This window comes from Episyrphus balteatus, chromosome 1, assembly GCF_945859705.1.
Source record: "Episyrphus balteatus chromosome 1, idEpiBalt1.1, whole genome shotgun sequence".
Taxonomy (NCBI): domain Eukaryota; kingdom Metazoa; phylum Arthropoda; class Insecta; order Diptera; family Syrphidae; genus Episyrphus; species Episyrphus balteatus.
Genome location: NC_079134.1, coordinates 68,313,781 through 68,330,632, shown reverse-complemented (window position 1 = coordinate 68,330,632; position 16,852 = coordinate 68,313,781). Strand labels below are relative to the sequence as shown.

Sequence of the window (16,852 nt, the reverse complement as noted above, 5' to 3'; positions counted from 1 at the left end):
TTTGTTACAAGGGGCAGCTCTGTCTTGGAATTCAAAGAAACAGCGAACAGTCGCGCTTTTTACAGCTGAAACGGAATACATGTTATTATCGGCTGCAACACAGGAAGCGGTTTAATTAAAGCGACTACTGGACGAGCTGACTGGTGTGGGTACCACTTCCGTACCTACCATACACTGTGATGACAAGAGTGCTCTTGATCTCGCTTCATTACAGGCATATAAAGCTCGCACAAAGCACATCGATATCAGAAATCACTTTGTGAGGAATGAAGTTTCTGAAGGTAATATCAAGCTAGAGTACCTAAATTCCGATAATATGCTGGCAGACTTTTTAACAAAGCCGGTACCTAAATCGAAGAATATATTTTGTGCTCAGGGTGTGGGTTTAACATTTGCTAATTGATTTGAATTAATTTCTTAACGTTTAAGTGGGAGTATTGTAATAGATTGTAAGTTTTAAATTAATACAACTGGCAACTCTATTATGTAACACATTTATGAACTCTTTAGTTGTCAATATTTTACAATATGTCAATTCCTAATTGTCATTATCATTGAAGAAAACTTTCTCTTCTTTTCCAACTTCCATCCAAGTAAGAACTCATTTTATTTCTTGTGCTCCGAAACTCGTTTTTTCCAAAAATAAGTCGTTGATAAATATAAGAAAAAGAGTCGGAGATAAAACTGAGCCCTGGGGCCCACCAGCATTTATTTTATGACTATCAGACTTGAATACGTCAAACACTACTTGTATTGACCGGTTTGAAAGGAAATTACTAGTCCAACAAAGAAGAGATCAAGACAACTCGACTAGGACCAATAACACGGTGTAACACTCAAAATATACGCGAGCGGAGACCTGTCACGTTTTGTAGAGCAAGTAGCACTGATTACGAAACGGTATTTAAAAAGTCCCTAACACCCCCAAAATCTGGAGTTAGGGGCAAAATATTAATTATATAATATAAAATTTGACGAAGCTAGATTTTTTTCAATTGGTGAAGGTCAAACAAACCGTTTTTTGCCCCTAAGGGTACGGCCACGTCCTGAGCGGCTGAGCGTCAATACTGAGCGGAAAAAACTAAATTAGAACGTATGAAAATGTATGGGATTGGGCACATACACCCTGAGCGGCAATCCTGAGCGGCTGAGCGTCAATCCTGAGCGTCTGACCGACGTCGTTCAGCTCTGTTCTATTTCTTTTTAAAATCCTGAGCGATGAACTACATTATATTCTAAATTACCACGAATATTTTAGTAAATAATGAAAATTATGGTTTCTTTTGAAGAAAAATATTAAAAAAATATTAATTTTTTTCGTTAAAATAAAAAAAAAGGCCCTGACAGGAATCGAACCTGGGACTCGAATTGTTGTCTGTTTAAGAAGCTATAGCCTAAACGGATGGATCAATTCTCTTCAAACTTATTATGTAGCAGTTTTTGGCGATTGTGCAGATGATTCTATGGAATTGATTTTTTTAGAACGTTATCTAACCATACCTGTGATGCACCTATTCTAGAAAAGTATAATTTTCTCAAATACTGTTTTAACGATTAAAACAAAAAAAATTAAGTTTGGGTTTTTGGATAAGGCCTATCTTTTAACAAAAAAAGATTCTTTCGAAAGTCATTATTAACGGTACCTGCCATAGAACCGTTTTTTTAAACTCTGAATTTCTCGCAAACGACTTATTAAATTTTATTAAAATTTTTTATACAAAAGCATTTATATAGTCTTAGCATAAATCAAAAATTATTATGAAGACATGCATTTTTGGATTTTTGAAAAAATGTTGAATTTTTTTTTTTTTGAAAAATCAAATTTTCCAAAACAGGTCATTAGATTCTTTTGAAATTTTGGTTTTAGGCGTTGATCTATATTAACTACAATATATACCAACTTTATTTTATTTAGAATTATAAAATAAAAAAAAATAGGCACTTCTGGGAATCAAACAAGGGACTCCCGCGTGCGAGCCGAATACTCATCGATATTTTTGCACTTGTAGGGTTTTGAAATCGCCGCTCAGGATCACCGCTCAGGACGTGGCCACCTCGTCGCTCAGGATTGCCGCTCAGCTCAGGACGTGGCCGTAGCCTAACTCCAGATTTTGGGGGTGTTAGGGACTTTTTAAATACCGTTTCGTAATCAGTGCGACTAGCTCTACAAAACGTGATAGGTCTCCGCCCGCGTTTATTTTAAAACCTCATTTTTGTGACACCGTGTAATTTGAAATTAGAATCGTCATAGTAAGTTCCAAGGATGGTTAAAAATAAGAAAAAGGTTAAAAATAGTTAAAATGTAATATGTTTAATTTTAATTTTAGTCTATGGGTTTTCATCATTTTTAATTCAAAGTCAAATGACGTACCTTAATGCTTTTTGAATTGGCATTATTTATTTTAACGATATGTTTTTACAACTTTCCCTTTGAAAATCCGAAACCATAAATCATCTAAGGCGCCGGTTATGGCGATCAGGAAAAAGAATCAGGAAAAATTTTCAAATAGATATTTTGCGATGTTTTAATTCGATTTGAAACACAAATGATATACGAGGCATGTAAAACTCAATGGTTACTAAGGGCCAAAACAGCGAGATCTAAATTTTTATGGGTCAAAAAAAGTAGAATTAAAATTTTTATAAAACAGATTTATATAAGAAAAACTGTGACATTACGTCGCCCTATTATTGAAGTGCCGTATACTATTTTAGTATGATATATAATTAAAATGTGTCTTTTATATACATGCTATTGGACATCTGCAATTCGTTTAGTTTTCAAAATATTTAAATTTTTGTCCAAAATGAGTTTGCCGTATACGCCATGAAAATCAGAAGTTTCTTTTATTCATATACACGTACGTCAAAAAAAACATAACGTACGTCAAAACGATTCTCAAAAATTTCTTGCATTACATGAAAAATTTGACGTAAATGCCAAAATTCCTTGTTTTTGTCAAAACAATAGTGAATATCTCGGCAACGAAAAAAGATAGAAAGAAACGGATAGCAGAATTGAAAAGAGCAACTTCGAAAACATACGACTGCATACCTAGTTCAAAAAATGCAATTTGGCGTATACGGCACTCCAATACTTGGGCGACGATTAATGTTTTCTTCTTCATACCTGGAATCTCTGCTCTACTACCTACGTACAAGACCGAGGTGTAAGTTAGGCTGGATCTTATTCCTCTTAATGAGAAAAAAAAAAAAAAAATAACTGCAGGCATCGACAGGTTGTGTGAAATTCGCAAACGATTTTATAGGTATGGCAGTTTTCAATTGTGCAAAATCTGACTGTAAAATCCTTATTTCTCTTCTGATGTCCCAAAAAAGCTAAGTTTCAGAAGTTGAACAGAAACGATAAATTATAAACTTAAGTTCAAAATTATTAAAAATGTTGAGGGCCGCAAAGCTATTTGTTGTGGGCCGCATACTGCCCGCGGGCCGCGAGTTTGACATGTATGTGCTATACCAATCGATTATAAATGACTCAAAGACATTACATTACACTTACATCTAATCCGAAGATAAATCTTACGGACTAGACACACTGCAGCTTGGGAAACTTAGTCCATCGGCTGATACAACACAAGACATTAGTACAACACAGAAAGACAAAGAAGAGAAAGAGCATACAGAAGAACATGTAACATAGAATTTTTGTTCGAAAAGCAAATTTACAATGGAACAATAATTTTTTGTTTAAATTGTATTTATTTGTTTTCCTTATGGAAGTTCTGTTTTGGTGTCAGCTGATTGACATTTGAAACAAAATGAAAAAAATTGTTCCCCTGAAGTGTTGCAAATTTTTCCTGTTCCACTTACTTACTTACTTAAGGTGACCAGCGCCGAGCCGTAAGGCGGCTACATCCCGCTGTGGATTTGGGCCTCAACCAAAAAGCTTCGCTAGCCAGCTCTATCCTTAGCTCGCTGCTTCCAGTTTCGCACGCCAAGTTGATTGAGGTCCCCTTCCACTTGGTTGCGCCACCTTAGACGAGGTCTACCTCCACTCCTCCTGTTCCACTGCATATATTTTTTTCGTGTGTATTTGAATCAAAAAAATAAGAGAGTAGGTAGATTTTGTGTGTGCCAACTGACGGAAGTTTTACTGAGCGCTATAAACGAGCATCAGGAAAAAATATTCAAAAAAATGGCAAAACGACCCAAAGGCTGGAATTAATTCAAAATTCTAAATTGAAAATATCTTTATATTTTTTATGTTGTCTTATAGAGAAATATCCATTCTTTTAAACAGCGTTTTAATTTTCTTTATAGATCCTTCCGATTTTTCACAATTAAATTTTCTTTAAGTCTGAATATATCTTGCTAATTTGAAAATAATGAATTTTCAGCAAATTAGAAAATTTTGAAAAGTAAAAAATGTTTTTATAATTTTTTTTTGACTTTGACCTCGAATATCTTTAGAATGGTTATGCGAATGGTTACGAAGACCTTTTTTGTGGAACAATCTATTTCCTACAAGAATATGTCTTGCGCATTTGATTATTATTATAATTTTTAAATTTGTTACAAAATTAAGAACAAAAAACGAATTTTTAAAGATTTTCTCGATTTTTTGACCTCAAATATCTTTTGACCGGTAAGATAAACGGAAAAAGTGTATGAGGCCTTTTTCGTAGAGCGTTCAATTTCCTACAAGAATATGTAAAGAAATTTGCTAAAAAGTAGATTAAAAAAAAATGATTTTTTTTAGTTGAAGCTTGATGTAAAAATGGAAAATTGCGAAGCGGTGGACCTTCCCATTAATATTAAGAGCTCATATTTGGTGTGTATATTCTAGAGATGTCTAGCAATCGATTTTTCGAAGTACCAAACCAAAAAACTGAATTTTGTTTTTTTTTTTTTTTAACATACCCTAATGTACATACATATATGTGTAAAATTTGAGTGAAGTTCCGTGATCTGTTTTTAGAAAGTGCTGTTTTAGAGATTTTCTGAAATTCATCGACTTTGAACATGGTTCGATCAAGGAAAAAAATGTATGTTTTCCAGATGTCTTTTATGCGTATTTTGTGATTCCGTAAAAAAATCGTGCCGGTTTTTTGCATTTTTCGTGTTATATGGATTTTTGTACAGTTGGAACCCAATTATTTTTTGCTTAGCTCGGGTCCTATCATCACGAGCAAGCAAAAGTCTTATTAGATTGTTACAATCTTTTCCCCCAAAGGCAATTGAGCTTTTAAGGCAACCAACCACCCCGGAGGCTAACATTTTTTACGAGGATAGTGCTGATGATAGTAATGGGCTAACATTTTCTACGAGAATAGTGCTGATGATAGTAATGATTAACTTGAAGTCATATTTTTGTTTACTGTTTTCACTAAGCAATGGAAAAAAAAATTATTTGTTATTTTTTAAACTTGTCTAATTTTTTTTTCTTACTATTATAGAGATTGCATAAGAGAGTATAGGTAAGAAAGAGTTATGTGAATAAAAAAAAATTGTATGTCTTTTTAGCCTTGAAATAAACTCTTCAGCTGATAAACAGGGTGTCCCAAAAGTAATGGATCAAAAGAAATATGCTGATAGGCCAACTTTAGGACTCTCAGAATTTGGTAACTTGTTCATCCCAAATCCTTACGGTTTTCTAGTTAATGCAGTTTCTGTGAATTTTCGAAAAATCCCGACTTTGCAACAGTAATTTGATAGGCCAACTTTAGGGCTCTCAGAATTTGGTAACTTGTTCATCCCAAATCCTTACGGTTTTCTAGTTAATGCAGTTTCTGTGAATTTTCGAAAAATCCCGACTTTGCAACAATATTTTGCTTCCTCCGCTCATAATTGATTTTTGTTTTTTAAATTTCTTTCACTAAAACATATCCTAATAATAATAAATAATTAATTAATCAAAATATTTTTTGTTTCATACGCCATTTTATTGAAAATTTATTAACAGTTACATGTTTTATAAAATCTCAATTTCTTACTTTTATTTCAGAGCAACACCCTGAAAAAAATTTTTATGGTGTGACACAGGTTTTTATTTTAAAAACTTGCCGTGTTACTGCAGTTTTCCAAAGTTGAAGTTAGAACAAGAGATATTACAATTTGAATGCAAAAAAATAGGGATTTTCAGAGCAAAATATAAAACAAAAATCAAGCAAGGCCTTTATTCAAAAAGAAACAAACAAACAACAGTCGAGAAAATGTGTTTATTTTTCTTAGTTATTTTGCTCTGAACATCCCTATTTTTTTGCATTCAAATTGTAATATCTCTTGTTCTAACTTCAACTTTGGAAACTTTTATACATTTTTGAAAACTGCAATAACACGGCAAGTTTTTAAAATAAAAAACCTGTGTGACACTATAAAAATTTTTTTCAGGGTGTTGCTCTGAAATAAAAGTGAGAAATTGAGTTTTTATAAAACATGGAACTGTTAATAAATTTGCAATAAAATGGCGTACGAAATAAAACATATTTTGATTAATTAATTATTTATTATTACACTGTGCAAGTCGAAATTCTTGACAGGCGCGCGAATAACTGTTTCGCCATATTTCGGACCCGAGAAATCCATTGGCATCATTAGTTTTTCGATTTATCGGTACGACTTCGAACAAAATTTTTTTTTTAAGTTTTTTCAATTATTTTGAGAATTTTCCACTGTTTTTAGTCATTTTTCAATCAAAAACATTGTTTATATTGCTAATAATTCTGCTCAAACGTTATTTTCTACCAGTAGAAAGACATTGTAAACAATTTTGAACAATTTATTTGAAAGTTTAGTGATTTTTTTTGAAAAAAATTTAAAAAAATCGAAATTTTTTACATTGTTATCGTTTTTTCGCTGTTTTTGTTCTCTTTTGCACAAATACATAGCATGTTTTCCATTAAAAATTAATTTAACTGTTAACTGTTGGTTAAACTTTGACACACTATCGATAGCATCGATAACAAAAAAATATCGAGTATATCGATACTTCACAAAACTATCGATAGTTTCAATACTTCCAAATTATTATACCACAAGGCTTCCGATATTATCGATAGTTTTTTCTTAAAACTATCGATACAATCGGCTATGTTAATTCGTTGTTTACATCCAATGTCAAACGAAAACTTAACTTGTAGTTCAAATTGTGTTTAATTAATTTCAAAGCTATCGATAATATCGGTAGCCTTGTGGTAAAATAATTTGGAAGTATTGAAACTATCGATAGTTTTGTGAAGTATCGATATACTCGATTTTTTTTTGTTATCGATGCTATCGATAGTATGTCAAAGTTTAACCAACACTAAATTAACAGTTAAATTAATTTTTAATGGAAAACATGCTATGTATTTGTGCAAAAGAGAACAAAAACAGCGAAAAAACGATAACAATGTAAAAAATTTCGATTTAAAAAAAAAAAAATTCAAAAAAAATCACTAAACTTTGAAATAAATTGTTCAAAATTGTTTACAATGTAGCAAATAACGTTTGAGCAGAATTATTAGCAATATAAACATTGTTTTTGATTGAAAAATGACTAAAAACAGTGGAAAAATCTCAAAATAATTGAAAAAACTTTCAAAAAAAAATTTGTTCGAAGTCGTACCAATAAATCGAAAAACTAATGATGCCAATGGATTTCTCGGGTCCGAAATAGGGCGAAACAGTTAATCGCGCGCCTGTCTCAAAAATTTTTTTCAAAAAACTTGCACAGTGTTATTAGGCAATGTTTTAGTGAAAGAAATTTAAAAAACTAAAATCAATTATGAGCGGAGGAAGCAAAATATTGTTGCAAAGTCGGGATTTTTCGAAAATTCACAGAAACTGCATTAACTAGAAAACCGTAAGGATTTGGGATGAACAAGTTATCAAATTCTGAGAGCCCTAAAGTTGGCCTATCAGCATATTTCTTTTGATCCATTACTTTTGGGACACCCTGTATAAGAAAAATCGTTCATCAATTCAGAAATGGTATCCTATAAAGTGGGCGGGGCGTTTTAGGGGACATGGCAAACATTTTACTTGAAATCACTTAGTAAGACTACATGTGAAATTTCAGGTTCCTAGCTGTACGGACTGATTTGATGCCGTGAATTCAGTCATCTTGCCCCAGTGTGCGGCGCCTAGATTACTATACTAAAGCGCCAAACGCATTTATCTTCTTAAACCAAATATTTGTTTCTATTCAAGTGATGCGCATTTTGTGTAGATAAATGCTTTCATTAATTTTATTTATGAGTTTTGTAACATACATAGCTTCCACAAAACAATCATATGCATTTGTTTTACATAAATCTCACTCTGTTTAGAGCTTGAATAAGCTAACAACCCCTTTAAATAACTTAAAAAGCTAGAAAAAGTTGAAATAAAAAGAAATATATCAATATTAGATACTTACTGCATTGACTTCTTCAGCATCATACCAAACATTTATGTAGCTATGAAGAAGTGCCTGATCGACTGAAATACGTTGTTCAGGGTCTACTACCAACATTTTACTTAAGAGATCACGGGCTTCCGAAGCTTTTCGCCGACTCTGTTCATTATTATCACTTGGAAATAAAACATCAGGAAAAAGTCTATCGAAAGAATATCCAGAATATCTAGGTCTATTTTCAACATAGTTTCGAACAGTGGGCTGTAAACGTTGCATAAAAGATGCAGATGGAGTACCCAATTGTTCTATATAAAGAAATATATTAAGATATTTATAAAAAAAATGTATGTAGAAAAATTGGTGCAGTGCAATAACACCCGTGGCAATAACGCCTGCAGGTGTTATTACCCAAACGGAAGGCTTCATTTCCTTTTTAATATGGCAATTACACCCGTGGGTGTTATAGCCTGTTCTTATTTTCTTCAGTTTTAACTGGCTCACTTTATAAGATTTAAAAACAAAAAAATTGCAATGCTACGTGCCATACACTTTGAGGAAGGTATCGGGGGGCATGCTGCCCCCCTGCAACCCCCGTGCTTGGGCACACTATAGGATTTGAAGTGGGTGCCAGGTTGGGTGTAGGCAAATTTTCTTCAAAATTTAAAAATTTTAAAAGTTTCTTGGAAAAAAAAATGTTTACATACCCATTAGGGTGGACCAAAAAAAATTATTTTTCATTATTTTGATTTGCTCTACCGATAACTTGTTTTCTCGACACAAAATAATGCTACCCTAATTTTTTCAGAATTTTTCGATGATGTTTAGGGGTTGCGCGCACCTCTTTATTAAAAAAAAATAAGCTCTTTTAGTTTTTAATTTTTTTAAAGTTTAAATAATTTTTCAATCAAAATGCTGTTTGAGTAAAAAGTATTGAGTATCAATAGATCTACTTACATCAATTTTTCTTTTTTCAAAAAAAAATATTTTTGACTGATTCCCAGGCGTTAGAAGTCGAAATTACTGGTAAATACTGGGAAAAAAGCCTAAAAACTATGTTTTACTGTTGTTTATAACGGTTAAATTTATTTTTATCGTATTCCTCATCAAATTTCCTTAAAAAACCGTGCTTTTATATTGCTCAATTCTTCTCAAATTGATAAAAGAAAAATAATTTTTAAAAACGATCGTACCAAAACAAGTGAAGGAAAAATGAGGGAGGGTACTATATCGTGGGTGCCGAGATTTGATAACAGTATTTTGTAAGGGAGTTAAATACGATCATTTTTTACTAAGGGAGGGGTGGTCTATCTGGCTCCGTTTAGGCGGGATTGGCAATTTTCTAAAAAATGACTTTAAATAATAAAAAAAATATTAAAAAACAATGGCAACACTTACAGTTATGAATGGTACCTTTTTCAAAAGCTAGAACTGTACACTTTATTCTAATTTTGGAGTAAAGTTATTTAAATCAATTGTTTTTGAAATAATCGATTTAAAAGTAAAAAATTGGGAAACAAAGTTAAAAAAACACATTAAATTCTGTTTTTGTCAAGATTGTGGATTACAATACAAAAAATGGCTGATAAAGTAAAATGTCACAATTGATTCCTTAGCAAATACTGAAGTCCATATGTTTTAATGCTTTCTTGTTTTTGAGAAAATTGAAAAATAAAAAAAATTCTTTTTTATCAGACCTAATCGAGATCGTACTTCTGGTTCCTCGAAATTTCCTATACTGTTATCAAATCTCGGCACCCACGATATAGTACCCTCCCCCATTTTTCCTTCACTTGTTTTGTTACGATCGTTTTTAAAAATTATTTTTCTTTTATAAATTTAAGAAGAATTGAGCAATATAAAAACACGGTTTTAAAGTAAATTTGATGAGGAATACGATAAAAATAAATTTAACCGTTATAAACAACAGTAAAACATAGTTTTTAGGCTTTTTCCCAGCATTTACCAGTAATTTCGACTTCTAACGCCTGGGAATCAGTCAAAAATATTTTTTTTTGAAAAAAGAAAAATTGATGCAAGTAGATCTATTGATACTCAATACATTTTACTCAAACAGCATTTTGATTGAAAAATTATTTAAACTTTAAAAAAATTAAAAACTAAAAGAGCTTATTTTTTTAAATAAAGGGGTGCGCGCAACTCCTAAACATCATCGAAAAATTCTGAAAAAATTAGGGTAGCATTATTTTGTTTCGAGAAAACAAGTTTTCGGTAGAGCAAATTAAAATAATGAAAAAATGATTTTTTTGGTCCACCCTAATACCAATCCTTGTCCCCACTCCAAATCCTATAGTGAGCCCAAGCAAGGGGGTTGCAGGGGCAGCATGCCCCCCGAGACCTTCTTCAAATTTTGAATGCCTTATGACAAGTGAAAGTGCTTATTATTCACATTCAGAATGAAAAAACAACCGTGGGGCTTAATGCCTTTTCGAAGTAGGTGTTATTGTCACTTTTAAAAGGAAATAAAGCCTGCTGGGGATATTTCCTTTTCGTTTGGGTAGTAACACCTGCAGGCGTAATTGCCGCGGGTGTTATTGCACTGCACCAGAAAAATTATTCACCAATTATTTTATTCCACTGATCAATATGATCAGTTCCAGGGAACAAAACACCACCACGAATCATTTCTCCCATTATACAACCAACGGACCAAATGTCAACATTTTCAGTGTAACCCATGCCTAGGATGACTTCTGGTGCGCGATAATATCGTGTAACGACGTATGGAGTCATCATAAACGTGGTTCCAGCTGTTCTTGCCAGTCCAAAATCAAGAATTTTAAGTGTACAATCTGCTTTTACAACTATGTTAGATGGCTTTAAATCCTTCAAAACAGAAATGCAAACACAAAAATAAAATTAAATTAAAAACCCTTACAATTTTCGGTTTGGTTTATAAATGCATATTTTATATTTTTTTTTTTTTTACTGATGAACAATTTCCAAAATAGTATCATTTGTTTCTTTGTGGAAGTCAACATTTTCTGATGTCAAATTCTTTTCAGACTGATTTTTTTTCAGTTTGTGTGTGTACATTTTTGCATGAAATCAAAATAATTTCTGGAAATTAAAAACCAGTGCTTCATTTGATCAATAATTTTGTTTGTGTTTACGGTAATATAAATTTAATTTAAATTAAATCAATAGGAAACTTCGGATTTTATTAAAATTGAATGAGCATGAAGTAGAAGGTTGATTATTTTGTGCTGTATGAAAAAAAAAGCTCATTTATTTCATATTTTCCGCAATTAGTGGAGTAAAATTAGATTTATACCTCGGACTCGGAATCTAGGTTAAGTCGATGAATCTGTAAAACGGTTAAAGGGCTGCATTATGAAAAGGTCAAATAAGAAAGTTAAAAAAAATTCACCGCTCTCGATTACAAACATTTTTTAGAAACAAATCCATGATGATTTAATTTTAAGTTGCGTGGTTTCCCCGCTACCCGCATTCGAACTTTTGCAAAACGTCATTTAATATCACTTATGTTTTGCGTCTATTAAAGATATCTTTTTGTTTGAAATTGCATTTTAAAGATTAATTATCCCGGAATTAATAATAATAATAATAATAATAATAATAATAATAATAATAATTAATTAATAATAATAATAATAATAATAATAATAATAATAATAATAATAATAATAATAATAATAATAATAATAATAATAATAATAATAATAATAATAATAATAATAATAATAATAATAATAATAATAATAATAATAATAATAATAATAATAATAATAATAATAATAATAATAATAATAATAATAATAATAATAATAATAAAACCCCTACGGGTAAGGGGTGAGAATATTCCCGTGGTAAGGCATGCCTGTCGTAAGAGGCGACTAAAATCCAACCTGGATCCACCGACAACATTAGGACTGACGCTCCTGTGATCCCTTTGTCGAAACAGCCTAATATGCTGGCCACGATTTTAAAATGCATATCTGAAGGAAACAGTAAACCAACCCTTGCGGGTAAGGGGTGAGAATATTCCCGTGGTATGGCATGCCTGTCGTAGGAGGCGACTAAAATCCACGCGGATCCATCGAAAAAACATAATTACTGACGCACCTGAGATCCCTCGTCGAAAAGCCTAATATGCTGGCTACAACTTAAAATACATATCTGAAGGAAACAGTAAACCAAACCCAAAACAAAAATGGAGAGAAGATTACGTAACCGAATTGTTAGAATGCCGCCATCCGGGGGCGCCCGGGCTGACTCTGGAGCTACCGCTGGAGTTAGCAGCATACGAGCCGGTAGTGGTGAAGCAGACATGCAGGAAACGCTCACCGGGGTAACCCGAACAAATGAAGAACTGCAAACCGAAAGCAGAGCAATACCATCAGGCTCTGCACCAGCTCCGACTGTTTCACAGCTATCAATACCTATGACCACAAGAGCTGGGCTCCGTAGACAGCGAATAAGTTGGTCCACACAAATGAACAAGGACATAATACGTTGCAACTATAGAGCTACTAAATGCGGAACCGAAACTGCTGGATACAGGGAAAGGCAACACGCAATGTTCGTTAGCTCTTATCCACAACTTGCCGAAAGACTGTCTGTTCAAAACGTTGCAGATAGAGTTAGAGCAATAAAAAATAATTTATTGTTGCCTCAAATCGAAATAGCAGCTATTGAAGCAGAGGTAATGGAAGATCTTAGGCCACGAAACAGATTAAGTTTGGTCGCGATAGTGCCACAAGATGAAGAATCTTTACCACAAGAAGTGAACCGTCTTGAGGAAGAACTGAATAATTACCGCTCCTCCCTTGGGGTCAACGATATTCAGTTTCAAATAGTTTTTGACAAATTTGAAGAATCTATACTAGAGTATGAAGGTATGGAACACACGAGTAGGCCGAGAGTTCCTAGAGTGTATGTTAACAAAAAAATGAGTGAAATTATTGATTATCTTAACATAATAAGGATCCATGTACGAGATGACACTGATTTGAGTCAAGCACATAGCATTATATACTGTGCAGCCGTAACCGCATGTAGAGTGGTGGGTCTCAATGTCGGAATATCTCAGAATCGAAGAGAAAACCGAAGGGAAAAACGACCGTGGCAACGCAGACTCGAAGAAAAGAAAAGTAAAGCAAGAGCCCAGCTGGGGAGGCTCACCCAGTACAAACGAGGCGTTCGCTCTAGAGACCTATGTCGTAAAGTTAAAAAAATAATATATCCACATCGAATAGAGGACCTTACACCACACACCTTAGATGGAATTATTGATAGACTTACTGAAAGGCTACAAGTGCTAAGCGCACGTCTAAAAAGATACTTGGATAGTCAAAAGAGAAAATCTGATAATAAAATGTTCAGAACTAACCAAAAGAAGTTCTACTCTGCACTAAATGGCCAACAGGAAACAATGGAAAACTGCCCTGAACCTAGTAGACAAGATGTTGAAGAGTTCTGGGGGAATCTATGGGAACAATCCCAGAATCACAATTCCCAATCAATTTATTTAGACCCCGACTTTCAAGGCCCTCAAATGAGCCAATACATGATAAGTATTGAGGAGCTAAAAGATGCTTTAAAGAAAAGTAAAAATTGGAAATCTCCTGGGCCAGATGGTATCCAAAACTTTTGGCTTAAAAAGTTAACAGGTGCCCATGAATGTATTGTCAAAAATTTCAACATGATATTAAACAGAAGAGCTGAAATACCAAGTTTCTTAACAAAAGGAATAACTTATCTTATTCCGAAGGACGGAGATCTTCGAAACCCTGCAAACTATAGGCCTATAACATGCTTATCTACGATCTATAAAGCTCTTACATCCATAATAAGTGCACGTGTATGGAAACATTGTGAAACAAACCATATTATTCCAGAAGAGCAAAAAGGATGTACCAAGAGATCGAAAGGATGTAAAGAACTAGTTACGATAGATGCCATTGTAACAAGAAATGCAATGCATAATCAACGAAACTTAAGTGTAGCATTTATAGACTACCAAAAAGCCTTTGATAGTGTGCCACACTCGTATCTAATTGATGTGCTTAGAATTCAAGGAATAGACCCTAACATTATTGCTTTCTTCGAAAGTGTTATGTGTTGTTGGAGGACAAAAGTACGTGTAGGAAAAATTGAAACCCGAGAGATACAAATCAATAGAGGTATATTTCAAGGTGATTCCTTTAGTCCTTTATGGTTTTGCCTAAGTCTTTGCCCTCTAAGTAGAATGTTAAATAATTCCTCTAATGGTTACCGGATTAAGTGAAATGATCACAATTATAGTTTTACTCACTTGCTTTATATGGATGATTTAAAGCTGATGGCCAGATCCAAAACACATCTTGCAGGTCTTGTTGACATCGTCAAAAAATTTAACAAAGATATTTGCATGAACTTTGGATTTGAAAAATGTAAAGCGATTGAGATGGTCCGAGGAAAGGTGATAAGAACAGAGGGTTTTGCTTCGGAAGAAGGTACTATAGATTTTCTTACCATGGAAGATAACTATAAATACCTTGGAATGCAAGAAATGAGAGGAGTTTTACACACTACAATGAAGGACAAAATAAAAACAGAGTTTGAAAACAGATTAAAACACCTTCTCAAAACAAAGCTTAGTAGTGGAAATCTTATAAAAGCCATCAACGTTTATGCTATCTCTGCCCTTAGTTACTCGTTTGGACTTATAAAATGGAGTGAAACTGATCTAGATGCATTGGAACGGCGAGTAAGAACAACAATGACATCTCGCAGATACCACCATCCAGAAGCAGCAAAAGAAAGATTATGTTTATCTAGAACAGAAGGGGGACAAGGTGTCATTGATATTCATAACCTTCACCATAAGCAAGTTGAAAATCTCCGACGATACTTCTATGAAAGAGCTGACATAGATAATAGATATGAAATCCTTGTGCACGTTGATAGGAATTACACTCCGTTAAATCTGAATGTGATTGAGTTCCAACCAATATCCCAGATACGTAATAGTACAGATGTGATTGATCTTTGGAAGCAGAAACCAATACATGGAATGTATCCTCACTATCTTGAACTCCCATGTACTGATAAAGAAGCCTCAACTATATGGCTCAAGAAAGGTGAACTATTCCCAGAAACAGAAGGTTTCATCATGGCTATCCAGGATGAGGTCATTTCAACAAGACAGTACCAAAGAGCTATTTTGCATCAAGATATTTCAAGCACTTGCCGGCGATGCCACCAAACTGCAGAGTCCATCGATCACATCATCAACGGATGCTCTACATTACCCAGTAGTGACTATCTTAGTAGACACAATAACGTAGCGAAAATAATACATCAAGAACTCGCTTTTCGATGCCAATTTATTGATATCAAAACACCATATTATAGATATCAGCCAAATGATGTTTTGTTAAGCTCGGCTTTTAAATAATACTGGGATCGAATAATGACAACAGATCACACAATAATGGCCAACCGACCAGATATAATATGGATCGACAAATTAAATAGAAAGGGATTTCTAATAGACATAGCTGTGCCGTTATCTTCAAATGCTAGTCGAACGTTTGCGGAAAAAATTGCGAAATACGTTGAGCTTGCTCATGAAATAAAAGCCCGAGAAAAATTAAAAGAAGTTCGCGTAGTGCCAATAATAATATCCAGCACAGGAATCTTTGCTAAAACAATAACCGAAGAATTGAAAAACATCGGATGTCAACAACTTATCCATGAAATATCAAAATCTGTAATCCTGAGTACTTGCAGGATAGTGCGGAAATTCCTTCAGCAGCCGTAAATTAACAACAAACAACAACAACACAAATTTTAAATACATATTCTTGTTTTTGGAACAACCATGATCCAGCCAACCACAACAAAAGGGCTAGAACATGGTCTATGCTCCAACAGAGCCTAATCCCTTGGCATAGCCCAGGATAGGTACTTTTCCAGCTCCATAGGAGCTGAGAATGCTAACGAAAGTCGATAATAATAATAATAATAATAATAATAATAATAATAATAATAATAATAATAATAATAATAATAATAATAATAATAATAATAATAATAATAATAATAATAATAATAATAATAATAATAATAATAATAACAATAATAATAACAATAATAATAATAATAACAATAATAATAACAATAACAATAACAATAATAATAATAACAACAATAATAACAATAATAATAATAACAACAATAATAATAATAATAATAATAATAATAATAATAATAATAATAATAATAATAATAATAATAATAATAATAATAATAATAATAATAATAATAATAATAATAATAATAATAATAATAATTTTTTTTTTTTTTTTTTTTTTTTTTTTTTTACTTGTGGAGGAATGCGTTACGCACCATAAGGAGGTATCCATACCTCCCCGTGTGTCGGACTCACCACCAAGGAAAAAATGTTAAAACCTTATAATGGCATACCGACTAAACCTCCAAAAGTGTCACGAAGAACCCCCCCTCGGGACCACGGGATTGCACTTCTTC

The 16,852-nt window shown here is 33.0% G+C and overlaps 1 protein-coding gene across 3 annotated transcripts in view; it reads right to left on the bottom strand.

Moving 5' to 3' along the window:
* The window catches only part of LOC129907621 (stress-activated protein kinase JNK), a 232,609-nt gene that overhangs the window by 38,447 nt on the left and 177,310 nt on the right, over positions 1 to 16,852 (bottom strand). For all 3 annotated transcript variants that reach the window (XM_055983923.1, XM_055983924.1, XM_055983925.1), the window contains 2 exons: positions 10,918 to 11,182; positions 8,360 to 8,643 (listed from right to left, as the gene is read on the bottom strand). In XM_055983923.1, the coding sequence (XP_055839898.1) occupies positions 8,360 to 8,643; positions 10,918 to 11,182 (549 nt within the window). The remainder of the gene's footprint in view (positions 1 to 8,359; positions 8,644 to 10,917; positions 11,183 to 16,852) is intronic.